Below are 23,823 nucleotides of genomic sequence, written 5' to 3'. Positions count from 1 at the left end.
GGGGTGGCAACTCACACCCTAAAAATAGGCCTTGCCACCTCAGCTGCCACCCCAGTTGGCAGCTTTGTTTTGAAAGAAAAGTTGTGGCTCATCGGACATTTATGAGAGAAAGTCTCTAATGTCCGAGTGCAAGTGAATGCAGCACAAGATGCACGTCATGTAACCCCTCCCCCGGTCCTGGCGCGAGCGTGGACATACGATTTGGCGGCGATTTCATTTTTAACTGGACGGCGCAAAACGAGAAGCATTCGGACCCAAGCGCTGAAGGAATGAGGTTTTTGCGGTCTACACTGACAGAGAAGAGACTGTCAGTTTGACTGTACTCAGCATTGAATCAAAACGCACTAAAGCTGTTGATCTTAATACGTTTGTGAGGCGTTTTGCTGAACAAGATGGTAATCGCCGCATTCAGCTGTAATAGCATGTCAACTTGATGCTCTGCTCACGGATGAGCATACACAACTATTAAGATGATGACCTTACGTGTGTAAATATATTGTTTTCTTTGAGGGGGTCTGCCCCCAAAAAACTGTTTTAAGTCCTGAGAAAGTCAAATAAGACGGTGTGTAAAACTACACTGCCCAGCCAAAAAAAAGTAACCACTTTGATTGAACTAGGCCAGTAGGTAAGGACTTTCCACTGGATAATAACTGAGTATAAAATAATGCATGACTGAAGTGATGGAGACCATGTTGAAGGCAAACAAAAAGAGGAAATAACAGGTCAAATCAAGCAAATCCCCTCTCAGATTGCACAGCAACCAGAAGAACATAAATACTGGCTGGTGATTTGATTCATCAGCTTTGTGATGGAATAGAAAATGCACAGTGCATTTCCTTAGCTGTGGGTGAGTCCACTGACACCACTGACAATGCTCAGTTGCTGGTGTTTGTGAGTTTTTATGATGAGGCAAAGGGGGAGTTTGTTGAAGATGTGTTGGGCCTGACGAACCTCAGTGGACACACAAGGGGGCAAGACATTTATAAAGCAATAATGGGAATGCTGAATGAAAGAGGGTGCAGCTGCCTTTATTCATAACTGTGCAGCTCTGACACTGCGACTCTGAGGGGTCAAGCACAGAAACAATAACAATGAAAACTGCTGCATACAGATTATTTTTGTTTTTGCAACCTCGTGTTAAGAATCTTGTTGCAATTGTTTAAAAGTTTGAATGACCGTAATAAACGGACCTTTGTCTTATTGAAACATTTATTTTGGACCTTTAAGATTTGTATTTGAGTACCCCTGGGCTATAGTATTAGCTTAAAACTCGTCAGGCACGAGGAAGGATCACTTCTTCTTCAGAGCAGGGAAGGCTACGCAGTACGCAGGCTACTGTCCCGCAGCGGCTGCCTCTCTGGTGGACTCCGGTACTGCACATTACTCCCGAGACGTTTTCAACAATTTTTTTTTTTACATTTTTTTTTTTTTTTAAGTGAAACATCCGGGGCTTTTCAGAAAAGATCCGGGGCTTGAGCCCAAGTAGCCACCCCCTAGCGCCGCCACTGGTAGTGACCGATCATTCCTCACTTGTCTGGGTTTTCAAAACGCAAAAACCCAGCACTCGACTTATTCGTTGGGCTCTCCGTCTCCAGGAGTTCTCCTTCACTGTGGAGTGCCGTAAAGGAAAATACAACACAGTTCCAGATGCGCTGTTAAGAGCTCCCGTGGATGATGCCCAGACACAACATGCCACCTGTGCTGCGCTCCAAGAGGGACACCTATAAAAACCTCCAAATTACTGATGAGGACATCTGGAAAGCCCAGCAGGAGGATTCTGTCATCCAGACTCTGTACGATGCAATCATGGAAGAAGAAGTCGTTGAAAACGGAACTACCAAGTTTACTGTTTTGGAGGACAAGGTACAGTATACAGAGTGGTGCACTTACCTCACAAAACGTTATACCAGGTGTATATTCCATCTTCACTACGCCAACAACTACTCCACCATTACCATAATGATCCTGTGTCCGGCCATTTCAGAAGATATAAAACGTATAGAAGACTACAAGCCCTTGTGTATTGGCCTAAAATGAGCATTGATGTAAGAGAGTATGTACGTTGTTGTCAGGTTTGCCAGCTTTACAAACCTCAGACCCGAAAACCTCAAAGGAAACTTCAGCAGACTATGGTACATGGACCTTGGGAAATGTTAGGAGTTGATCTCATGGGACCCTTCCCAATAAACTCTAGTGGTAACCTCTATCTCATTGTCTTTGTGGACTACTACACCCGATGGGCTGAGATGTTTCCACTTCGTAAAGCAACAGCAGAGGCAGTATCCCAGATATTAACAAAGGAGATTCTGCCTCGCTGGGGTGTACCGACCTTCATCCTCTCGGACCAAGGTCCCCAGTTTGTTTCAGCTGTTTTTGGAGAAACATGCAGGCGGTGGAACCTTCAGCAGAGACGGACCTCACCGGACCACCCTCAAACAAATCTGACTGAAAGAGTTAACTGGAATGTGAAAGCTATGATAACTTCCTATGTGGAAGAAAAACACAAAGCTTGGGACAAATACTTAACATAATTCCACTTTGCACTGAATTCAGCGGTGCATGAGTCCACAGGAGTCACCCCTGCAGAGCTAAACCTTTGTCGTCCTTTGAAAGGCCCATTGGATGTCGAGCTAAAGCCCCATCTCTGTGATCCTGACACCTCTGCATACACTACAGCTAAACAGATAGCCGAGTTTCAGAAAATAGCAAACGGCAACATGGAAAAAGCAAGGCAGAGACAAAAAAGAAACTATGACAAAGGAAGAAGAGATGTGGATTTCTCAGAGAACAATCGTGTGTGGATAAAAGCACATCCTTACTCAAGGGCTGATAAATCCTATATGGCCAAATTGGCACCTAGGTGGCACCCTATCGTGTCATCAGGCAAGTCAGACCTTTAAACTTTGAGGTGGTCCTAGAAGAGACTGGAGAGAACATTCGTGTTGTTAATGTGGCTCAAATCAAACCATGCTTTCCCACTGCTGAAGAGATGGACAGAAAGCAACATCAGCGTATCCTCAAGATTTTTGAACAGGAAAGCGATGAAGAGGATTTTGTGGGTTTTTCAGCTTAAAGTTGGAACAACAATATCGGAAATAAAATAAGGAGGGATAAGGAAAATGAAAAAGCCTTCCTATGTCAGGCTTTTCTCATGGGGGAAGGAGTGTAACAACCAGAAAGGTAAACACGGGTAGTCACTCACGGTAACGCCCACCCAGCCAGTGATTCGCTGTTGGTTGGCGCCTCCATTCAATTCTCCCTATATAGTTAGACGGAACAGGAAGGGAAAGTGTGTGTGCAGCAAGAGAGATCGACGGAGCAACACCGTTTAGAAACCAGCAGTTAGGTTGTTTAAAGTCCGTGTTGCCGTTTGTCTGATCCGCCGTCCACCGTCATCATACCCTTCTGTCGCTTCACGTTCCCGGATTATTGTTTGCTAAACTGAAAGGAGCCGGTCATCTCCCAACCACCTTGAAAATCAGGACTAGATTTTCAAAACCGACTGGATTAACTAAAATGACTGACATTCTCCCGTGGTAAATTGACTGTTTTATTTATTTTGAAGAAAACCCGAAGTGGAACGTTTTGAATTTAAAATTGAACTGTGGGAAGAAGGATTGTTTGTTTGTGGGGTATTCAAAATACACTTGCTATTTGTGATTATAATTTTGAGTTGTGTCCTTTCTTATTTTTTCTAATGTTATTCAATGGTGGGTGTTTGCAGTGAGATGTATACACCTTAGTTTTAGTAAGTCTGTACTGCACAGACTGACTATCAAAATCTGAAACGTCAGGAAAGAGACCTGACTGGCACCCCAAAAAAGTAAATAAAGAACCTAAATAAGTAAGTCAAACTGTCACCATACATGCATGTTCCACACATGTGTTACCCAGTACAAGAACAGCGGATTCTAATACGGAGGTTGTAGATGTCAGAACCTACACAAAATAAACATTAGCAACATTCAGGTGGCAAAATGTTTTAAATGCACCCACAACTAAAACCGTGTATTGTAATTCAAAGATGTTGATTCGCTTCTGTCACATTAAGGCTCATTAGAACATACCGCCCCATAGATCCACCATATTATTCTCACAGTCATTCAGAGCAGACTGGAGGGGGTTTATAGAGGACAAACACAGGTATCAGTCAGAACTCACTAACCTAAACTAAAAATTATAGGGCAACATCTGGTCTCTGTAAAATGTGTGAAGATGAAATAGTTGAACACATACTTATACTGCAGGAAATACAAACATGAGAGAAGAGACATTATGGAGGGAATGAAGAGGCTAGGTGTGATCATAAGGGGAGCAAAGGGCATACTGGCTTGCGGGGAAAGTTGACCAGGTGTCAAGGTTTTTGTATGGAATAGGACCCAAACGCAGAATGAGGAGAATTGGTATAAAGTATAACAAAAAGCGAGCTTTATTTAACAAAAGCTGATTATAAAGAAAAACAAGAAACAACTAAACATTAACAAAACCGGGGAGCACAACAGAGAGGAACATACTTACAAGCAGGCTGGAACATGGACAAAAGACGACGACCGAACAGGGAGCAAAAGGGAAGACAAGACTAAATACACAGCAGGGTAATCATACAAGACACAGCTGAACACAAGGGCAACAGCTGAACACAATGAGACAGACACAGGAAGGCAAACACAGGAAGAAAGACCAGACAACGGGAGAACAGAATTTCAAAAGAAAACCAGAACTAAACACACAAAACTTGCTACCCTTTTCCCTCAACCTATCCTAAGGGAGTGCATGTACGTAGATACGTTGTGCCTCTCCACCTGTTCCTTACTTCTTACTTGCTACCCCTTATCCTTCAACCTATCCTAAGGGAATGCATGTACGTAGACACGTTAGTTTTAGCTGCTATAGGCTCGGACTGTCGGGGGACGCCTTGCTTCCTCCTTCTGTCTGTCTGTACCTGTGTACTCTCGTTCCGATTAACCCAGCCTCCCCCAAATTTTCTTTTTGTGTCTATATCTACGCCGGGATCCTGAGTCGAGGCTGATCCTGTTGCTGTGGTCCTGTGTCCTGGATCCTCTATCCTGAGTTCTGGATTGAGTCCTGGACTTCGAGGCGTGGCTGAACCTGTCTCTGCGGTCCTGCCTGACTCTCACCATACTACTTCCCTGATGGCTCCCACAGGATTGTTGTTGACATCTTCGTGGATTCATCTTCTTATTACAGACACATGCATTTCCAAACATTTGGTCTACCTATGCTGTGAAATGTATTATCTCTTCGATTTACACACGGCATCTATTGCACGTCTGTCCGTCCTGGGAGAGGGATCCCTCCTCTGTTGCTCTCCCTGAGGTTTCTCCCATTTAAACTGTGGGTTTTTCTCTGGAAGTTCTTCCTTGTACGATGTGAGGGTCTAAGGATAGGGTGTCGTTTTCTCATACTGATATTCTGTACAAACTGTGCTGTTGTATTTGTTGTAAAGTGTCTTTATTGTAAAATATTTTTATTGTATGTACAGCACTTTGGCTCGACCAAACATTTGTTTTAAATGTGCTATATAATTAAACCTTGACCAAGATATATTTGGTAATTTTCCAAAAAACATTCCTGATGAAAAAAAAGATGAAAACTAGATATTGTATGAGTTGTTCCAAACTGAAAGGTGGTGAAATACAACATTATAGACGCAATCTGCCATTAAACACAGAAAGCCAAAATACATGTTCAAATCTGAAATTGAGATAAATGTCCCTTTTAAGTAAGATGTGTCATTTTACCAAACCAAGTGGCACACGATTAATGTCTGAATTGTAGTGGGCTAGAATTACAGTATTAAGTAGAACACAATGTAATAGTTAAGTAGTGTACTTAGCTACTTTACACCACTGCATTTACAGTAGGTGATTATAGTGAATGCTAGCGTACCCACGATTTACTGGGTCACGTGACTCTTGTAATTAATGAAATCAGTTTCACCTGTGTGCTGAATGTGTTGCTAGTTAGCTTGAAGCTAGCAGCGATGGAGAAAGTGGATGAGTCACAATACGTCAACAAACAAAATGAACTTTGGGATATAATTACTTGGATACTTCAAGATGTCAATATGTTTTAGGCAACAGATGTTTGCTTGAAATATAAACAAAAATGTACATATCATTATCTAAATGTATTTTCAACAAACAGAACTTTCTACAAATCGTACACATACATTGAATAGGCCTGCTAAGGCAATTTTATTTAGCACCTTTCAACACAAGGCAATTCAAGGTGCTTTACAAAAATGAAAGACATTCAGACAAAGGCATTTAAAAAAATATATAATAGAAACATTAAAAGAAAAAATACATGAATAAAAAGTTACAGTGCAGTTTAAGATATGAATAGTTCACACAGAAGTTCCATTTTACTGATGCCTTTCTTTAAGGTGTCTCCGAACATGAGCTGTGTACGCTTGTATGGCACATACGTCCGGAGCAGCATACACAGAGAAAACCAGCAAGGACAGAGTCCCCAGACACTGATTCCCTGGGGTTACTAGCCCTGAATGTTCATTAACCAAAAACGAAACACAACCGCTCAGTTTCAATTAAAAGCAGCGGCAAAAAGAAAAGTCTTCAGCCTGGATTTAAAAGTAGTCAGAGTTGCAGCGGACCTGCAGGTTTCTGGGATTGTGTTCCAGATATTTGGAGCATAATAACTGAACGCTGCTTTACCATGTTTGGTTCTGACTCTGGGGTTCTCTGCTAAGAAGATATAACCCCAATAGTGTTCAAACTGGTTTAGCATAACAATGCATGTACCAAATACATGACTTATTAAACACCCTGCTTGGACAGCACCAAACACTTTAGTTCGGAAGCAATTCACATGATGTGACTTTCATCCATAGCAACAACAACAACAACAACAAATACAAATACACAGCAGGCAGTTAAATCCAACCAAAGAGACGTTTACACATTTGGAAAGAAAACCAGCGAGAAAAGAGACGGATAATAATCAGGTAAATTAGACTCACGTTTTGTTGACATTAACTCTTCTTTCTTCCTTACTTCCTTCCTTTCTTTCTTCATTTCTTTCTTGAAGTATCCAAGTAATTATATCCCAAAGTTCATTTTGTTTGTTGACGTATTGTGACTCATCCACTTTCTCCATCGCTGCTAGCTTCAAGCTAACTAGCAACACATTCAGCACACAGGTGAAACTGATTTCGTTAATTACAAGAGTCACGTGACCCAGTAAATCGTGGGTACGCCAGCATTCACTATAATCACCTACTGTAAATGCAGTGGTGTAAAGTAGCTAAGTACACTACTTAACTATTACATTGTGTTCTACTTAATACTGTAATTCTAGCCCACTACAATTCAGACATTAATCGTGTACTTTTACTCCACTTCAGTAATTGTATACCTTTAGTTACTTTGCAGAATTTGATTAGTGATGTGAAATATAATCAACATTTAAATAAGACTTTATGTGTTTTGTGATAAACACATGAAAACATCAACAATTAGTCAAATTAGTTAATCCAAACATTGTATATTATTAGAAAATGCCAATACTGCCAATAATATTATGCCATAATATTATGCCAATACTTCTGGTACTTAATATGTTGATGCAAATACTTTTTCTTGAGTAACATCTGCAATGCAGGTCTTTTAATTGTAACAGAGTATTTATAGACTCTGGTATTTCTACTTGTACAAGATCTTCTTCTACCCCTGCTTAAATGTAACAAGTGGTTTTTAATGTCACCTTTGATTTTCGTCCTATGAGAAGCCAAAGGTCAAAATATGGGGATAACATTTTTGTTAAGAAACATTATGTAGCCTACTGCTGTTTGGAGGCCTTTCTGTCTTTCCTTCAACTTTTCTTCCTGTGGTATACTTACATGCCATTACCACCAAGGGGCGCTGTTTCACTCAATTAAGGCTGAGTTACATTTCAATCAGGAGAGACTTCATTTTGTTTAAAGAACATTTATTGACACATGCGCCATATGATAAATGTTAAATCTTTGGCGATTAGACCCCAATCCTGGAATCGTATATCTAAAGGGGGAAATGCAACCGTGAGCATATAGGAAACCCTCCATGGGGTCTAGACACTGGTGATGATGGTGAAGATCTGGATTTGATGAAGAGGAAGCTGAAGATCTGGATTTGATGAGGAGATGGGATGAAGAGGAGGTGTGATGAGATCTTTAGATTAGCTCTCCTGGGCACTGGATATGATGATTTTTATAATGCTAAAAAGAAAAATCCCACATATTTTATTTTATAAACTGGTTAAGCAGCATCAAAGACAGACCCAACAGAGACACAACATGAAAAGGAGGAGACCCGGATAAGGGTAAATAAACTTTATTTTCATAGCATGTTTACAGTATTGAAAATGTCAGGTTTTTAATATCACCTCTTACCCGCGGCAACTATTTACCTTAATGCAACTTTTAGAAAAAAAGAACTCCGTCTATGTACATTCATTCACATTTGATAACAAGCAAAGATAATATTACATGGGTTTACTGTACATATAAACATATGCTGAAGTGGCCAGAGGGCTTTCAGGACAGCTTTTTGTACAATGTTAAATAGTAGTGGAGGTTCATATTATTAGCACACTGAGATGACCTATGCATGATGGATGTTTCAGAAAGAGGGGAAAATAAGCCTTTAGGAAATATTTCAGATGTTTGATTTTTGAAATTTAGAATGTTTGAATTATGTGACAGTCATCTTGGACACACGTTAATTTAAGCGTGTTAATGGTAAATGTGGTCTGACAGTGTTCTAACCAATGGAAAACTATTTTTCACAGACCACATTTTCCTCCAACACATATTAAACCAATAACTTGTCAAAACACTCTTACAACTCCCTTCATGTAAATTCACCTGCATGAAAAACACAACACCAAATTAAAGACAGAAGAGAAGAGATAGGCCTTCAAACTTTTAAGTATAAAATAAGAGCTTTCACAGGCACACCGGCAGACTAGTGTGAACATGAGACTTGGACAATCCAGTCTTGTCAGTAATTGTCTCTTTACGGTGCTTTGCAAAGATGTAACAGCAGAGAGCAACTGGGCAAACATGCTATTTTTGAAATATTCAAAACACTTCTGGGAGTAAACAAGAAAACGTTTTTCGCCACATTGTTCAGGTTTGAATTGCGTCACTCTCACATTTTGTAATTCTTTTTTAAATATATATATTTGTCAAAGATTCATCTGCCATTGCATCAGCAAACATCCACATACTCAAAGACCTCAGCCTTAACAACAAGTATAAAAAGTCTATATATAACCGTTTCTGATTCTCTTTGTGCTACATTGAAAAAATGATACATTGTGCATTATGTGCAAGCAAAAAACATATGTCAGCACTTTGGTGTAGGCTTGTTAAAGTAACCAAGAGTTGAACTTGTTTTTCAGTTTTTTTTTAAAAAGACCTACTAAAGCTCATTAAAAAATAAAAAAACATGTAGGTGAAAGTAAATATCAAGAACAGCCATTACTTTCTTTGTCCAACAGATGATGCTCTTCTCCCTCAGGTTGCACTAACAGCTGGCTTTCATTACATTGTTTTAAACTCAACACAGATGTGTGTAACCAACATACTCTACTTTCTTTTTCGCCCAATTTCGACTTTTCAACATACCCTCAACATTGGGCTTAGCCATAAGACCATATCACACTAATCTTAATACATACTTGAATGAAGACTGGTCTACAAGTGTATAAAATGTCCTTGAAATTGGACAGGAGTGTTTTTTATTTTATTTTAAAGACGATTCCTTAACATTCCCTGACACAGAGCAAACAATATAAATGTTTGGTCTTGTTTAGTACAGCACGTCGAAGTCAGAGGGAATACAGTCCCCAACACTGCTACTTAACCAAATCCCTATCTAGAGTTATGAACATGGAATGTTCAAATTACAGTGAGATGCAAGCTCTTCCCGATTAGATTTCGCCAAGTGTCAAAACATAAAATGTACATAACAGTGGAAAACTCCCTCAAGTCAAAACCCTGCTCGAGTACAACTCAAGGAAGAGGTTAGACGTAAACACTATAGGCTCTCCTACAACTCAATGTTTCTACCTTCAGTCCAGAAAGTCAAAACACACAAACCCTCACCAAACTTCACAGAAACAATGACAACACGGCTAGTCTGGCCTACCACCCCATGCCCATAGTCTGCTGAGGAAAATAAGGGTAAAAACAAAAGTCACAAGACAGGCCACACGTTTTTTGTTTTTCAAATGATTTGGCTCATATCACATGGCATGAAGGGACATCACTGGCCTTTCCAAGTTGGCATTTCATTTTTTCCTTCATCTCGGTGCTTCAGCAAAGCAGGCTTTATGTTGCTTTCACTTTGTAATAAATTTGGTCGTTAGCTGGGCTGGCCTTCAAGCGTTTTTCCCATTGTTGCACATATGAGGAAGGTGTCTCCAGGCAAACCTGGCAAGGTTAGTGTTTGGGCCACCTGTCAGTCATGGAAGTGGTTACCAATGTTTTGAATAACGTGACATTCCACCTCTGTCTGGTGATTTGAGCTACAAGAATAGCTGCCTACAAGTAAATGATATATATATATATATATATATATATATCAAATTGATATCCCAATTTAAATTAGAATAATTTAACACATTTGGCCGTGTGGGCTTCACATTGTAGCAGTAGTCTTAAATCTGTACTTCACACGTGCCCACAAATGATGTGGGCTGCCGGTTAACAAAGGTGTGACAGCAGAGGATGGAAAAGCCTGTGGTCCATCCAATCTCTAGAGACAAGGACACATGAAGGGGACTGTAGGCACTGAGCAGGACTGACTCTCAGTCTGGTTCTTCCCTACAAGGACCCCCTCAGGGCGTTCTGCAGTCGACATGTGAAGCCCAGAGCAGGTAGGAAGGGAGGAAGAGCAGGAGGAGAAGAAGATGAGTGGGTGGGGGATTTTATTCGGGTAAGTTTAGCGAAGCCACCTCCAGTTTCATCTTGAAGTACTGGTTGAAGCGCAGGACTGCATATCTGGGACAAACAGAGAGAAGTGGCATCAGCGGTAAGATAAGAAATGTACCCGACACGTTAGCTTCGTGCACAAATATCAGACTGAGATGACACCAATTATATCAACCTGAATGCTTCAGTTTGTTCTCACACATATGATATGATTAAAATAACTAGATCTGCTTGGCTAAACAAACTGGCTGCTGATAAGGAATGCATGAGGGTTTATTTTAAGATGTAAACTCACCCCAAGAAATCAAAGTCAATGGTGGAGACCTTGGCCTGAATCAGTGCCCAGAGACCCCAGAAGAAATGAGATGCCTAGACACAGAGGAGAAAGAGAGAAACAAAAGATAAGCATGTACTGTGAATGAAAACGTGTTTCTAATGACCCAATATGGCACACTGCGTCATGCACAAAGCCAGCAGAAGCCCTATGGCAACAACACCAAATAGCTGACACAGAAACACAAATGCTTCTCTTGCCCATCCTCCACACTGCCCTCTTTCCCTCTTGACAGTAAACAAGGCACAGTGAGGCTCAGGGGAGAACGCAGAGCCTTAGAAGGGTAACAAGTCATTAAAGAGAGCCTCCCATATGCTGGCCAATCATCACAAACAACCATCTCTCATCAGCAGGTAGTGCAGGTGATCCCGCATCACACTGTAATTCCTGTTTGCTGACCCAACACCCCTGGCAGCAGGCCTCAGGACGCTTACTGTGCTCCACAAGGGTTTGGTTTCAATTCTTTGACCATAATTATTAGCTAACTGTTTAAAGAGGCACTGCCAACCAGAGAGGCTTAGCTAAGAGGCAACATAACTAAATAGTTTATGACTTAAAATAGCCTACAGTAGTTTTCCTCCGTAGTATCTCATGATGTGATTTTGAGCCTCAGTTTATTTTTAATTCTAGCATGAAGCAGAGTATGGTGTCTAAAATATGTCGTTTTCAAATTTGAAAAAATTGTATCAACTTATTGCAATATTCCTTAGACAAACTTAACACTACATTTATTCATTTTTCTCAGTGACTTGAACTATACACAAAATAACACTGTAAGAAACACATAATAATGACATGGTTTGTATGAAAATTGTCCACCAGTAGCAATTTCTAGGTTCATTTTGCAGGAAAATTACTTTAAAAAATTTTTTTTTTTAAAGTTGTGAATAAATTCAGAAACTTAAAAGATAGCAATTCTTACATGAATGGATTTCTTCAAACATTTTCCCCAGCCCGATATTATTCTTTGATAATCATTTATTAATATCTGTTTTTTTTTATTATTATGTTTATAAGGTATCTTATTTTATTTAATATTTGTATTGCTCATTTGTTCTCCTTTTTTTAAAATTATAATATTTTATTTCATTCTAAAATGCAACAACTATCACAGTCTTATTTCACACGGGATAAAAAAAGTACTTCTGATTCTGATACCTCCCCAACTTGAAAATCGAGACATGACCTCAATGCTAGTCAGGTGCAGATGTGCTCTAGTGTAACCCTATATGGTTCTTAATATAATAATATTGCATGTTTAATACATTGCTTACCAGGGCAAATTTGTTGACTTGGACGTAAAGAGTGTCCACCTCTCTGTCGGTAACCACGCTGCCCTGGCCTTTATTCTCCTTAAAGGCCTCCAGGTAGGAGCGCAGCCACTCCAGCTGGAAGGCCCGCTGAGGGTAGTGACTATAATCCACCTCATTTAGGCCTGCAACCCATAAACATGCAGGTCAAACACTCCGTAAACATTGTACACCTGCAACTTTGTCCTACATTATCCACAACTCACCAGCAAACTCGTTGAAATGGTTCCCAATGTCGTAGGCTTGGTAATTGTACCCAGCGTACTCGTAGTCAATGAACTTTACATGGCCTGGAGAGAGAAGCAGCGTTGTTTAGACAAGAGACACGGGAAGAAGACATCAAATGATTATGACGTGTTTTCCCTTTTATAACTCAGAATGTCAAGGGTTTTCATTTTACACTGTAACTTATTTCCTGTCTGATTGGCTAGTCGGCTAACGTCGGGCAAGGGGTAAGAGCTTGCATTTTGAGGAAAGGTAGACTGTACAGGAAATGAAATAAAGACACATATACACTTAAGAAGTATTTTGACTAAATAACTTCCGACAAACTGATTCAAAACCAAGCTTATTGTAAGTATCATTGGATAATGCAAAATTACATAATGATATGTAACGTGCACTATAATGCTGTTAAGGATGAGAACAATCATGCTGCTAAGATTAAAGCAAGTCAGAGTCAATCCATGTATTCAGAATAGGAGATCTAAGTGTGGGACAGCATACCCAACAAGGTATCTTCATGGAGGTTAAGCATTCAATCTCCAATTATATTTTAGTAAACCGATTAGATGTACTTCTAACCCACTTATCACCTTTTTTTCTACAAAATAAGCAGCAGGCATACATTAGCAGAGATGGAAATGTGCAAATACTGATGCAACACATGGCAGGCATACAAACAAACTAGAGTAAAAAAGGAGAACATTATTGTTGCTTTTTATGCATGCAAAAAATGAAGGGGAGATGAGCCAATGCTTATGTGTGTAAGACATGGGGGCATGAGTGCAAAGAAAGAAAAGGGAGATAGGCGGTAGAATACAGAGAGGCTAAAGTGGTAGAAAAGTATTGTGAGCTGCCAAAGCAAATGTTAAGCAACACAGTTTGATACACGCTTTCTTTTGATCTGTGTTGACTCACGACAGACGATGAAGTCGTCAATAACGAGAGCCAACTGCAATTAAAGCTCCTACATATGCACTAAACTCTGGAGCCGCACCCATTTAAAAGTTTTTTTTTTTACAGTCTTACAAAGTGTACGAGGGTCCCATACTTCTTGATGTCAACCCACGGTCCACTTGAATGCTTCAAATTCTCCTCGGATATTTTCAAGAAGTGTCGCTTCAAACATTTAGATCAAATTTTGGGGTCAAATAATGTGTTGATTGCATTTGTAGGCTAGCAACTTAATGAGGTGTTGACGTTAACAAAGAGGGAAGTGGGGTTTTAAATAAATGGTGGTGGTGGATCTCAAAATACAAACCCTTACTTTTAAAAAGCCCGGTTGTTACAGAGATATAAACAAATACAAAATATAACTTTAACCAACAATACATTTATTCCAATGTCTCCACTCTTGGTTTTTGGCTAATTACTTTGGCTTAACATATGGAATATTAAGTTTTGAGGTGGTGCTGGACTACAGAGAAAGACACTTTGAGGTAGGTTACCAGGTGGCGTGTAGGTCCTAGCGGGACACAACTGAACACCTCCAGGCAGTGGCTATAGCCCCCCCTGTGCAGCAGATGAAAAGGTTGGGGCAAACACATCTCTCACACATGCTCACTCTCACACGGACATATTCGTCTTTTTTTTTTTTTTTATCCATTCTTGCTCCCACGCTCAGTGTCGAAAAATATCAGGCCCTGCTGCAACCCTCCCCTCTTCATACATGCAAACCTCACTTCCCAGTTCTCACAACACACCCCTCCAATGCTCCCTTCCCATTGGTCCACTGTGAACCCAACAGCGTGACACCTCTGCAGCTTCTGCAAATGACAGAATCTTTTTAGAGGCTTCCTTTCGGCCTCTTGGTAAAATGAGCGCATGTTTATTTTTCTATGCAAACAGAGTAAAGTGAGAGTAGCAGGTCCACTAAAGCAGCCCGTGACACAGTAGAGAGACAAAAAGAGAGAAGGAAAGAAAAAAGCACTTGTTGAGAGTCTATTGGAACATTTGACCGTGTTTTGGGAAAACTGAGACATATTTTGGAGATTCCCCTACTTGTTTATGTTTTTATCAATAGAGGAAGTGGTGGACTTTTGGTGTCATGCTTGGCAGACAAGTGGTTTCAACTACAGCTGAGAAGTGACAGGAAACAGCCTGGTATCTATTCAGTCTTTTTTCGTGCCTACTCTGTTTTGAGAATGAGGATGTGAGTTTGCAGTGTAGATGGTATAGAGCGCAGCAACTGGAATTAAAGTCATAGACTTCATTAGGGCGTTGGTAGGAGTAGTCTTTTTGTAGGCTTAATATATAATGTGATTAACCTAGAGTTACTGTCATAAGGGAACATTCCTTTTGATTATGGCTTTTAATCTTCATTATGTCTAAAACAATGACTTCAGCTGTCCTTATTGAAGCCTGAAACATGATTCAGCAAGTCTGCAAAGTATATACAAAGGCACAGGCTTTAACATGTCGTGCGAGGAATACAATTCATGTGCAACACATTCGCAGCTCCCTGTGTTAGTTACAATTGGATTTCCAATAATTTAGGGAGATCTGGGTGTTGGCGCAAATCGAATGAAACCGGTATTAAAGTCAGCACTTATTTCATTTGCAAAACCACAATTCAAATGAGATTCTGCAGGCGTCCTAGAAAATATATTTTTCTCTGTGCTGAGGTCAAAGCATTTTTGCAGAAGCATGTTTCCACTTCAAGGGATAAAGCTGATGATATTCTAAATAATAACAACAAAACCCATGAAAATACCAAAACCAACAAGGCTTTTTGTACGTCTTTTATTACTTTCCAACTGCCCCGACCTGTCTGTGGCTCTCAATAACAACTCCATTCATCCCTCGTCAAGACAAATCTCTCAAAATGGGGTCACAAAAAAGGCTTAAGCATGAGTAAACAGTGGATCTATTGACTATTTCAGTATTGGATCAAAATAAACTGCATCAATCATGTCACCCAGTGAACTGTGGCTCACTGTTGCCGACAACAATGGGGCTGTTATCACGGAGGAATAAGCTATAGATAGGGTTTTGACTACACAGGCAATACATTAATATGTTAATCTGATCAATTCAATGTTGGTTTCGGTCTTTTTGACGGGATTTGTCGCTGATAAAAAATATAAAGAATATCGCCAGACACATTCTTCCACTTATACGGTCTGCCAGTGATCAATATTGATGCTATGGAGCGGAAATTGCGGAGTAAGGAGCAAGAAGTAGCTTGACACTTTAGGCATTTGGCTGGTGCTCAGAGTGACTCAAAGTGCAAACCTTAAAAAAAACATTAGTGTAATAACCAGCAATGTACGTAGCCTCTGTACTGTCAGAGGGAAAACTCGAGTAGCATTGGAGGGTAATAGGTAGTAACGTGGCTCCTACTGCTGCCATGAACTCATCCCGATTAGCCTGAGCAGAGGGCAGACTATGCGAGGGCCCTCAAAGCCGCCTGAGCGTGAGGTTTGTCTCTCTCCATTGCCTCCCCAGGGCAGGGCGGCGCAGGGCAGCCACAGCCTCGGCTGTCATTCCTATGGGAGAAAGGCTAGACACAAGGAGCTGTGAGAAGGGCCCCGCCCCTCGCCGCGAGCCGACGAGGGGGCTGACAACTCTCAAAACACCCCACCCAGCCTCCCACATGCATATAAAACCCCGGTACTCTCGTCTTTTCCCCGCCTGCTAAAGCAAACTTGTACACGTTTCCCTGAGGGTGCTTGATCTTCATCCAAAAAAAACATTTTCTAAAGCACCAAAAACTTGTGCTGTCAATACAACTTGGTATGTGGTATGATGTAATGGCATTGTTTGTTCAGGCTGATTACTGTTGTTCTAGGTTCAGCAAAGAAATAGAAAGACAGAATAGACAACAGTTTTTTAAAATGGATTCCAAATTAAAAACTTTTCATTCTCCTTTAATTCAGAACAATGCTTTATTACAGGGGCTCCCCCAGGATTTAATCAAAAGGTATGGATGATTGTAATCCTAAATGTCAAGTTAAATAAGTAACAGATTGTTTGATTTAATGTGCTTTTTGTATTTGAAGCAGATACACACCCTCCAATCAACATACATATTAGATTTCACCCATTTTAAAATCTCTCTAGAGTGAAATTACAGGTTTGTCTCTTCTCACCGTTCTAATTCTACGCCGGCAGCCCAATGCAAACGCTGATAATGAGTGAGGCATGTGACTAGGGTTGAGGAAGTGCAGTTAATGCAATCCTACCTGAGCGCAGAGACCAATGCAGTTCACACTACAACACAATTCAGTCACACAGTAACGTCTTTGACTACACTTGTGCAGTTAATACTCACCTTCCTCCGCATTATAGATTATGTTTTTGCAGAGAAGGTCGTTGTGGCAGAGAACTACAGGGGAGCCCAGCACAGACAAGCTCTGCTGGAGCCACACCAGCTCTTCTCGGAGGCACCGTGCGCTGGGCACCTCCATACTCAACCTGGGGGGGGGGGGGGGGGGGGGGGGGGCACAGAGGAAGAGAGGGGAGTGTTAATAGAAGGAAGGTTGATTCCAATTCTGCACTTTAAAAAAGCACTTTCATTTCATTTAGGGGACTAATTCAAAAATAAACTTCACTTCGCACAGGCTGCTTTCCGACTCCCCCACAATAGAAGAATGGGTAGATAATAGTTAATATACATCACGGCCTACAAATGAATATATTTACTAAGTTATAGTCAGAATGGGTTTCTATTGTACAACAGACTATAGAGTGAACAAACTACTGACGAATAGTTCTGCTGCCAAGAGAAGCTTATATTTGTCAGATTTGATCAATTTAGTGTGACAACAGCTGTCTGATAGAAACCCAATTTTAGCAGACAGGGAACATTTCTCAAAAGTATGATAAGTTTTGTGAAAAGAATAAATAAAAAGATGAATTGAAATCCTTCCAATGTTACTACTAGAATACAATATTTTGACTTAAATCCTCACTACAGCTTATCAGCAACTACAACTACCTAAAGAAGAATGCATTTCTAGTTTCACAATGTTTAACACTTTGCTCATGCACAGTGCTAACTACTCACATCTATATCCTTGTCAAATTCCATTTGTTTTATGCAAATAAGGAATTGCCTTTGCGATGCTAACATTTTGTTGTACCAGGATATGATCATGAGACAGAGACAGATGATAAACAGTGTGTGACACAAAATAGAAAAGGGTAGGTTTCGATACTCGTGGTTAAGAGCCACATGCCAAGTTGTCCAAAACGTTTCCGTTGTTTTTGTTTCACATACATTAACTTTTCGGATGTTGCGGGTGTCTTATTTATTATTTGGGAACCTCCTCGGAAATCTACTGCCTGCAAAGTCAGCGCTTGTTATGGATTTATTTTGAGTGCCAAAATATACAAAGGTTGTCGTTATTGAAAACACAAAGGTCAAACAAGGAAGACTCAATGGAGCCAAAGGGCCCCAAATAGTCTAAACTCAATTGGCCTGGATTGTCTTGTGTCAACACTAACACCCGGAATAGAGGTCATACACAGTTTTGGATAAAGGTATAATTACAAGATTTGCTTATTTGCATGATGCCAGACGAAAGCAGGCTGCTGCTTCTTGACGCATCATGCTTATTGACATTCGCTCTGTTGTGTTAACGCTCCTTCCAGGAATCCTAAAACTTGAATGGGAATTCCCACCTGCCGAGAGCATGGAAGGAATTCAACAAACGTACTCAGACGTGCTTGGGCTGCGTCACTGCCCGAGCTAATAAAAGAAATCACAGATGCACGTGGAGATAACAGAAATATTCAACAGGCCAGCCATGAGCTTTCAACTAGTCATAATCTGTTCAACAATCTGATTTATTTTGAATCCAAATGTATATTTGAATCACTACACTACTTTTGAAAGAGTTGTTCTTCCTTTCCTGTTTTTATATCTCTATAGTTTAATTGCTGCAACTCAAAGGTTATTTGTCTATCTATAGCGAATAAAAAAACCCTGCAGATAACATGTTCAGTGACTCATGAACTGTACATATTGTTCTATACATTTCGCAACGGAAAACACGCACATACTTTCTGTGCCTACCAGAGAGGAAATAACTTACCAGCTGACTGTGGTATTCATAATAATTGAAATGGGGGAAAACAAAAAACAATGGCTGTGGATTTACATGGTTGTTGTGACGCATACGTTACAACAAAGCAGTGATTGCTGACCATTTTCCCACCACTCTCGCTTCATTTCAGAAGGCCATGACGTTGTGAAAATATTTTTGTATTGGAATAATCAGAGGAGAAGAAGAATATATGTTTAAGGGGTTTGTGTCATCCCTCTAAAATCTGGATTTTTGGACACTGAGGTGACAGATGCTCACAGATGGCCCTACTAATGCTTGGAACCCTATATAAACACTATGCATTACTTTGATGTGAGCAAATCGTGTTCATTTTAATAGTGTAATCTCTGTACTTCCATCTGAGTATTCTGTACGTTTTTTACCTTTACACCATTTTCTTTTTTTAAAACAGTTCTATTTTTGCTCCTTTTCTTACATCGTATTTCCTCATACTGTGTTTATGTTTAGACCAAAGCAAAATATGTTTAAGCGGCCTCACCTGGCGTTCTTCTCAGGGTCCTTGAGGTATTTGGGGATGAGAGCGAAGTACTTGCCCATCTTCACCCACAGGTCGGACTGGGGCACCCAGCCGTTGTGGGCGTGGATGACATGGTACTTAGCAAGCTGCTTGGCAATGAGGCTGCAAGATAGAAAATAAAGGAAACATTTGCATTTAAAGCAGAGCATCAGCAGAAAAAGTTGACTAAATTCCACCAAAAATTCACATTTTAAGGAAGTTCACTATATATCTACCACATCTCCACATGTCGCCTGGCTAGTTGTGGAATGTCAGTTGTCTAAAACTGTTTTATATTTATGAATATAACAGTTGTCATTTGTACCAGTTCTTGAAAGATTTCTCTTTAGCTGGGCCTACATTTTCAAAGACACTTTAAGGCAATGACTGACAGCTGTTTACATCTTGTGAGGGTGGGGTTGTTAGTGTGAGTGTAACTGTTAAGCCTACACGACTTGTCCACCGATTTAGGTGACGATCGGGTGGCTTTGTTGGAAGAAAAAAAACCTGACCCTTGCTGCATGACAAAGCAATATTTAGTTTTTACCTGAACACAGGCGGGCTGCGTATGTGCTCAGGTTCCAGGGCAGTTCCTTGCAAAAATTCATAACAAAGGCCATTGTTGAAGGTGCAGTATAGGTGTGGGGCACAGCGGTTTGCATGTAGTACTCTGAAACTTTTCACTTCATTTTCCCGGTCAACCAACAATTCTGTTTTGTTGCCATATATACGGACCAGAACCACATCCTGCATGAATGCACCAATGTAGCAGCCCAGCAGCTTGTTGGTGATCCCATCTGTGAAAAACTGCAGAGAAAGAAAGGGGAAAAGCAGAGAACAGGTGAATCAGGGGTAAAACAAATCATTATTTGTCCTATGGTTCAACTACTAGATACACGCCTACAGTTGAACAACAGTAGGACCATCCTCCGCATTTTACTATTTAAGTACTGTGCATAAAAACCTACATTGTTTTGAGTATTACATAATTACTGAGGGGAGTCGGTATCTGGCAAGCCACACTAAAGCAAAGAGGAATTAATGTAGCAATAGAAAATGAAGGCTTGTCTGAGTTGATTTAAGCTGGACTGTCTGCCATGATTCTGGGAACATTTTTGGGGAGCGGTGGAGCTAACATACCAGCCCTAATTGTTCGCTGTATAAGGGAATGACTGAGAAAAACAGGACGGTGAGGAATTTTATTTTTCTTGTGAAGCTATGGCAGGCATTTGCTGAGTTTCCACTTCTCCCCCCCATTGATGAATATAGGCAAGCATGTGACCAGCGTGTTTACCAAGTGGAGCCACACCCCCTCTCTCTCTTAGTGTAAGGGAAATATATCTGGGTGTTTGCCCAGGCTGTAATGTTTCACGGTTCGCCTAAAACATTTTAATGTTAAGGTCGTAATGTTCCATTTTCTGTTGCCTCACTTAAAAATGTTTGACTTTGGAAGACCGAATAGGACACTTGCAGGATTACATTAAGTAGTCAGGTGTCAAGCTCTATTTGTCATCCATGTTTCTTCTAGAAGTTTACAGGAATAGTCTATGTATACTTCGTCAGCCCTCTAACCAATCTCATAAACTCCAGAAAGTGTCTATCCCTCACAGAATGATGATAACTGTGGGCTATTAAGATGGCAGACACACCTCTACTCTAACTACACAAATACCTGCATGTTAATGACCTTTGGGACTTGTTTAATTCGATATTTTAGTTCATGTATAACACCCAGGTCAACCTGTATGCATAGTTTTCAAACTGCGTCAAAGGCGGTGTGATGCTCCCGCTGTCTGGTCATATCCTCAAGTGTTAGGAATGCTATTTGCAAAAAGGGGGGGGGGGGGGGGTGACTATGACTGCAGTAATATACCATGGACATGATTTACAATGTGGATGTCAACAGCTATTTGATATTAACATTAGCATATGGTATCATTATTAAAGTTGGTGTCGTGTGTCATAGGAATATATTAGTATAAACTACCTTCAGGTTGTCATATGGTCCGGGACTAGGTTGCTAGCTAAAATCGCTTCTTTTTTTATACCACAAAAATTGGAATCCTCGTAGGGAAATTCAGTTATACTCTGATCCTCTGTACATAGATACATATATGCACGGTTAGATACATTACATTACATATATATACACAATATATTATATATGTAAAAAGCTCATGCTTCTTTTTAAAAGCTTGGTTTAAATGTTCAATCTCCCTCTGGTAAATATACCCAGGATAGTTAGCAGGCCAAACTACCATGACCTAATTCATGTCGAATTTAGCGCGTATTTACAAGCTGAAGGAAATGTCATACTAACCAGACTTACGGTGCAGTAAAATGATACAATACAATAAATAATCGGCACCTTGAGTTTGACCTCGGATGGCTTCCAACTCGGTCTCAGCTCCTTGATCAGCTTCAGAGCTCCGGATCTGTAGTCGCTTTCGTCAACTGTCACATCTATTTTGGGCACAGCGGGAGCCTCGTCGGGTACGTGAATGTAGCTTGCCATTGCTTATCTTTATTTCTTGAAATATCTTAAACTCTGACGATAACCGTACGGTATGCTGCGGCTAAATGCTGAGTGAATGTATGAAAATATCTGACGAAGGCTGGTTATATATTGCTGTAGTCATCGGTGTGTGCGGCAACGCCTCTCAAAAAAAACCACCCACAAGAGAAAAAATGCTCTCGCAATGCATGCCGGTAGTCGAATGACTCACTGGAAGCGCGTGATCAACGCGTCAGCGGGCACCGTCGGCGGAGTTTAGTTATTCAAAGCATGTAAAGATGCAACGTTATGCTTTTGCAATGATTAACACAAATGACAAAACAAAATTAATTTACTGAGAAGACACACACGATAACGAATTGAACATATAACTCGAAATTCTTCTCAGTTATTATTCCATTCGCAATACGTTGGTGGATATACACGAGCATTCACTGCAAACGCACTACGCTTCTGACGTCACATCCGTAATCTACTTAAATTAGATGAGTTTTTTGTCACGAACGAAGTATTTCAAATGTTAAACATAGAGGATAGATACATTTTAGCTTAAATTAATTCGGGTTGCTAGTCTCATACACACACAATTGATGTGTTAGCGGTAAAGGAAAAAGCTAAGGTTTTCTGTGAACGCAATTCATTTATGTTCCTATTCGTGGTTGTGGGCCTAAGGATTCTGCTGAGTTAAAGCTCTAACCTTACCCAATTGTTTTATTCCTCATTGCATTGCACATTAAGATAACTAATAATTAATTGATTTATAGTTATGGTCTGAGTGACAGAGTATAAGAACATGTTATCTATCAAAGACAATCCAAGCTGTTTCTTTCTGTGGGCTCATCGTGCCATTATATCTTTTCTATGATATCTTTAATTCCACATTATTCATTAAAAGAAGGTAGAGTTACTGCATGCCATGTAGGCTATAATTCAAACCAATAATCGTTGCAACAAGGATGCAGGTCAATTTCAACTTGCAAAAACATATATGCAACCCTAACTAGGTTTATAAAAAGTACACTAGAGGAAACAAAGATTCCCCATGGCCGAGACCCTCTAAATATATAAATCTAAATATACTTCATAACAATGGTGGTGTATTTCCATCTTGACCATTAGCCAGTTCAGCCGTGTAATATCTGTTTCACGCTGGCACACAATCCATGCCAGGTCTGATGAGTTGCTTGGTAACACACTGTGTAAAACATTACTAGGGATTTCATTGCACAAATGGTCCCATCCTCCATATCCATCAGGGATTTTAATTTGATCTTGATACATGTGCCACCATGGGGCAGCGTTGACTCTTGTAAACAATGCCTGTTCTCCACCCACACAGGTTCACACTTCCAGGTGGGAGGTGTAGTTAAAGTGTAAGGTGTCGTCCTACCTTTAGTGTCTCTTTAGTAAAGGGGTGTTTTATTCATGTTTACTGCCTTTATTTACTCTCTTTTGGATACTTTTGCAAAGGTTCTAAATAAGGGAGCATGTCCCCATATACTCCTAATTACTAGTAGGTCGTATGGTCACATAATGCTCAGCTAGTAAAAACACAAGGTTGCCATAACAACCTTTATCAGCCAATAGAAGCAGCTAAATTATTGTGGGCAGGTGCATGCCGGTGAACCACTGACCCCAAAAAACAAACATCTATAAATGCAAATCTACAGGCCAACCAAAAAGTTGAAATGCGTGTTTGACCTCTTTTAGTCATTTAAATTCTCATTGTGGAGATGACTCTTTTCACTTTTCGTCTATCGTTTCTTGTCCCTTTAAAAGGGGATTTTCGAATAGCAACATCTCCAAGAGCAGCATATCCGAGGAACAATAGACCGCATTATGTGCGCCTGATAATGTATTTTGTTACAATGGTTGCTGAGGCACAGGAGGAGCCGTAGTTGAGGTTGATATTTGA

The 23,823-nt window shown here is 40.3% G+C and overlaps 1 protein-coding gene across 1 annotated transcript; it reads right to left on the bottom strand.

Annotated features, from left to right (window-relative positions):
* Positions 1-8,338: 8,338 nt before the first annotated feature.
* etnk1 (ethanolamine kinase 1) lies at positions 8,339-22,072 on the bottom strand. Its single transcript, XM_034234395.1, has 8 exons — positions 21,762-22,072; positions 19,941-20,200; positions 19,376-19,516; positions 17,100-17,242; positions 12,811-12,894; positions 12,569-12,729; positions 11,256-11,329; positions 8,339-11,029 (listed from the first exon to the last, which is right to left on the bottom strand). The coding sequence occupies exons 1-8, from the start codon at positions 21,906-21,908 to the stop codon at positions 10,957-10,959; spliced, it is 1,083 nt and encodes a 360-aa protein (XP_034090286.1). The 5' UTR covers positions 21,909-22,072; the 3' UTR covers positions 8,339-10,956.
* Between the last annotated feature and the right edge of the window lie 1,751 nt (positions 22,073-23,823).

This window comes from Gymnodraco acuticeps, unplaced genomic scaffold, assembly GCF_902827175.1.
Source record: "Gymnodraco acuticeps unplaced genomic scaffold, fGymAcu1.1, whole genome shotgun sequence".
Taxonomy (NCBI): domain Eukaryota; kingdom Metazoa; phylum Chordata; class Actinopteri; order Perciformes; family Bathydraconidae; genus Gymnodraco; species Gymnodraco acuticeps.
This window is presented reverse-complemented; position numbering and strand designations above follow the sequence as displayed.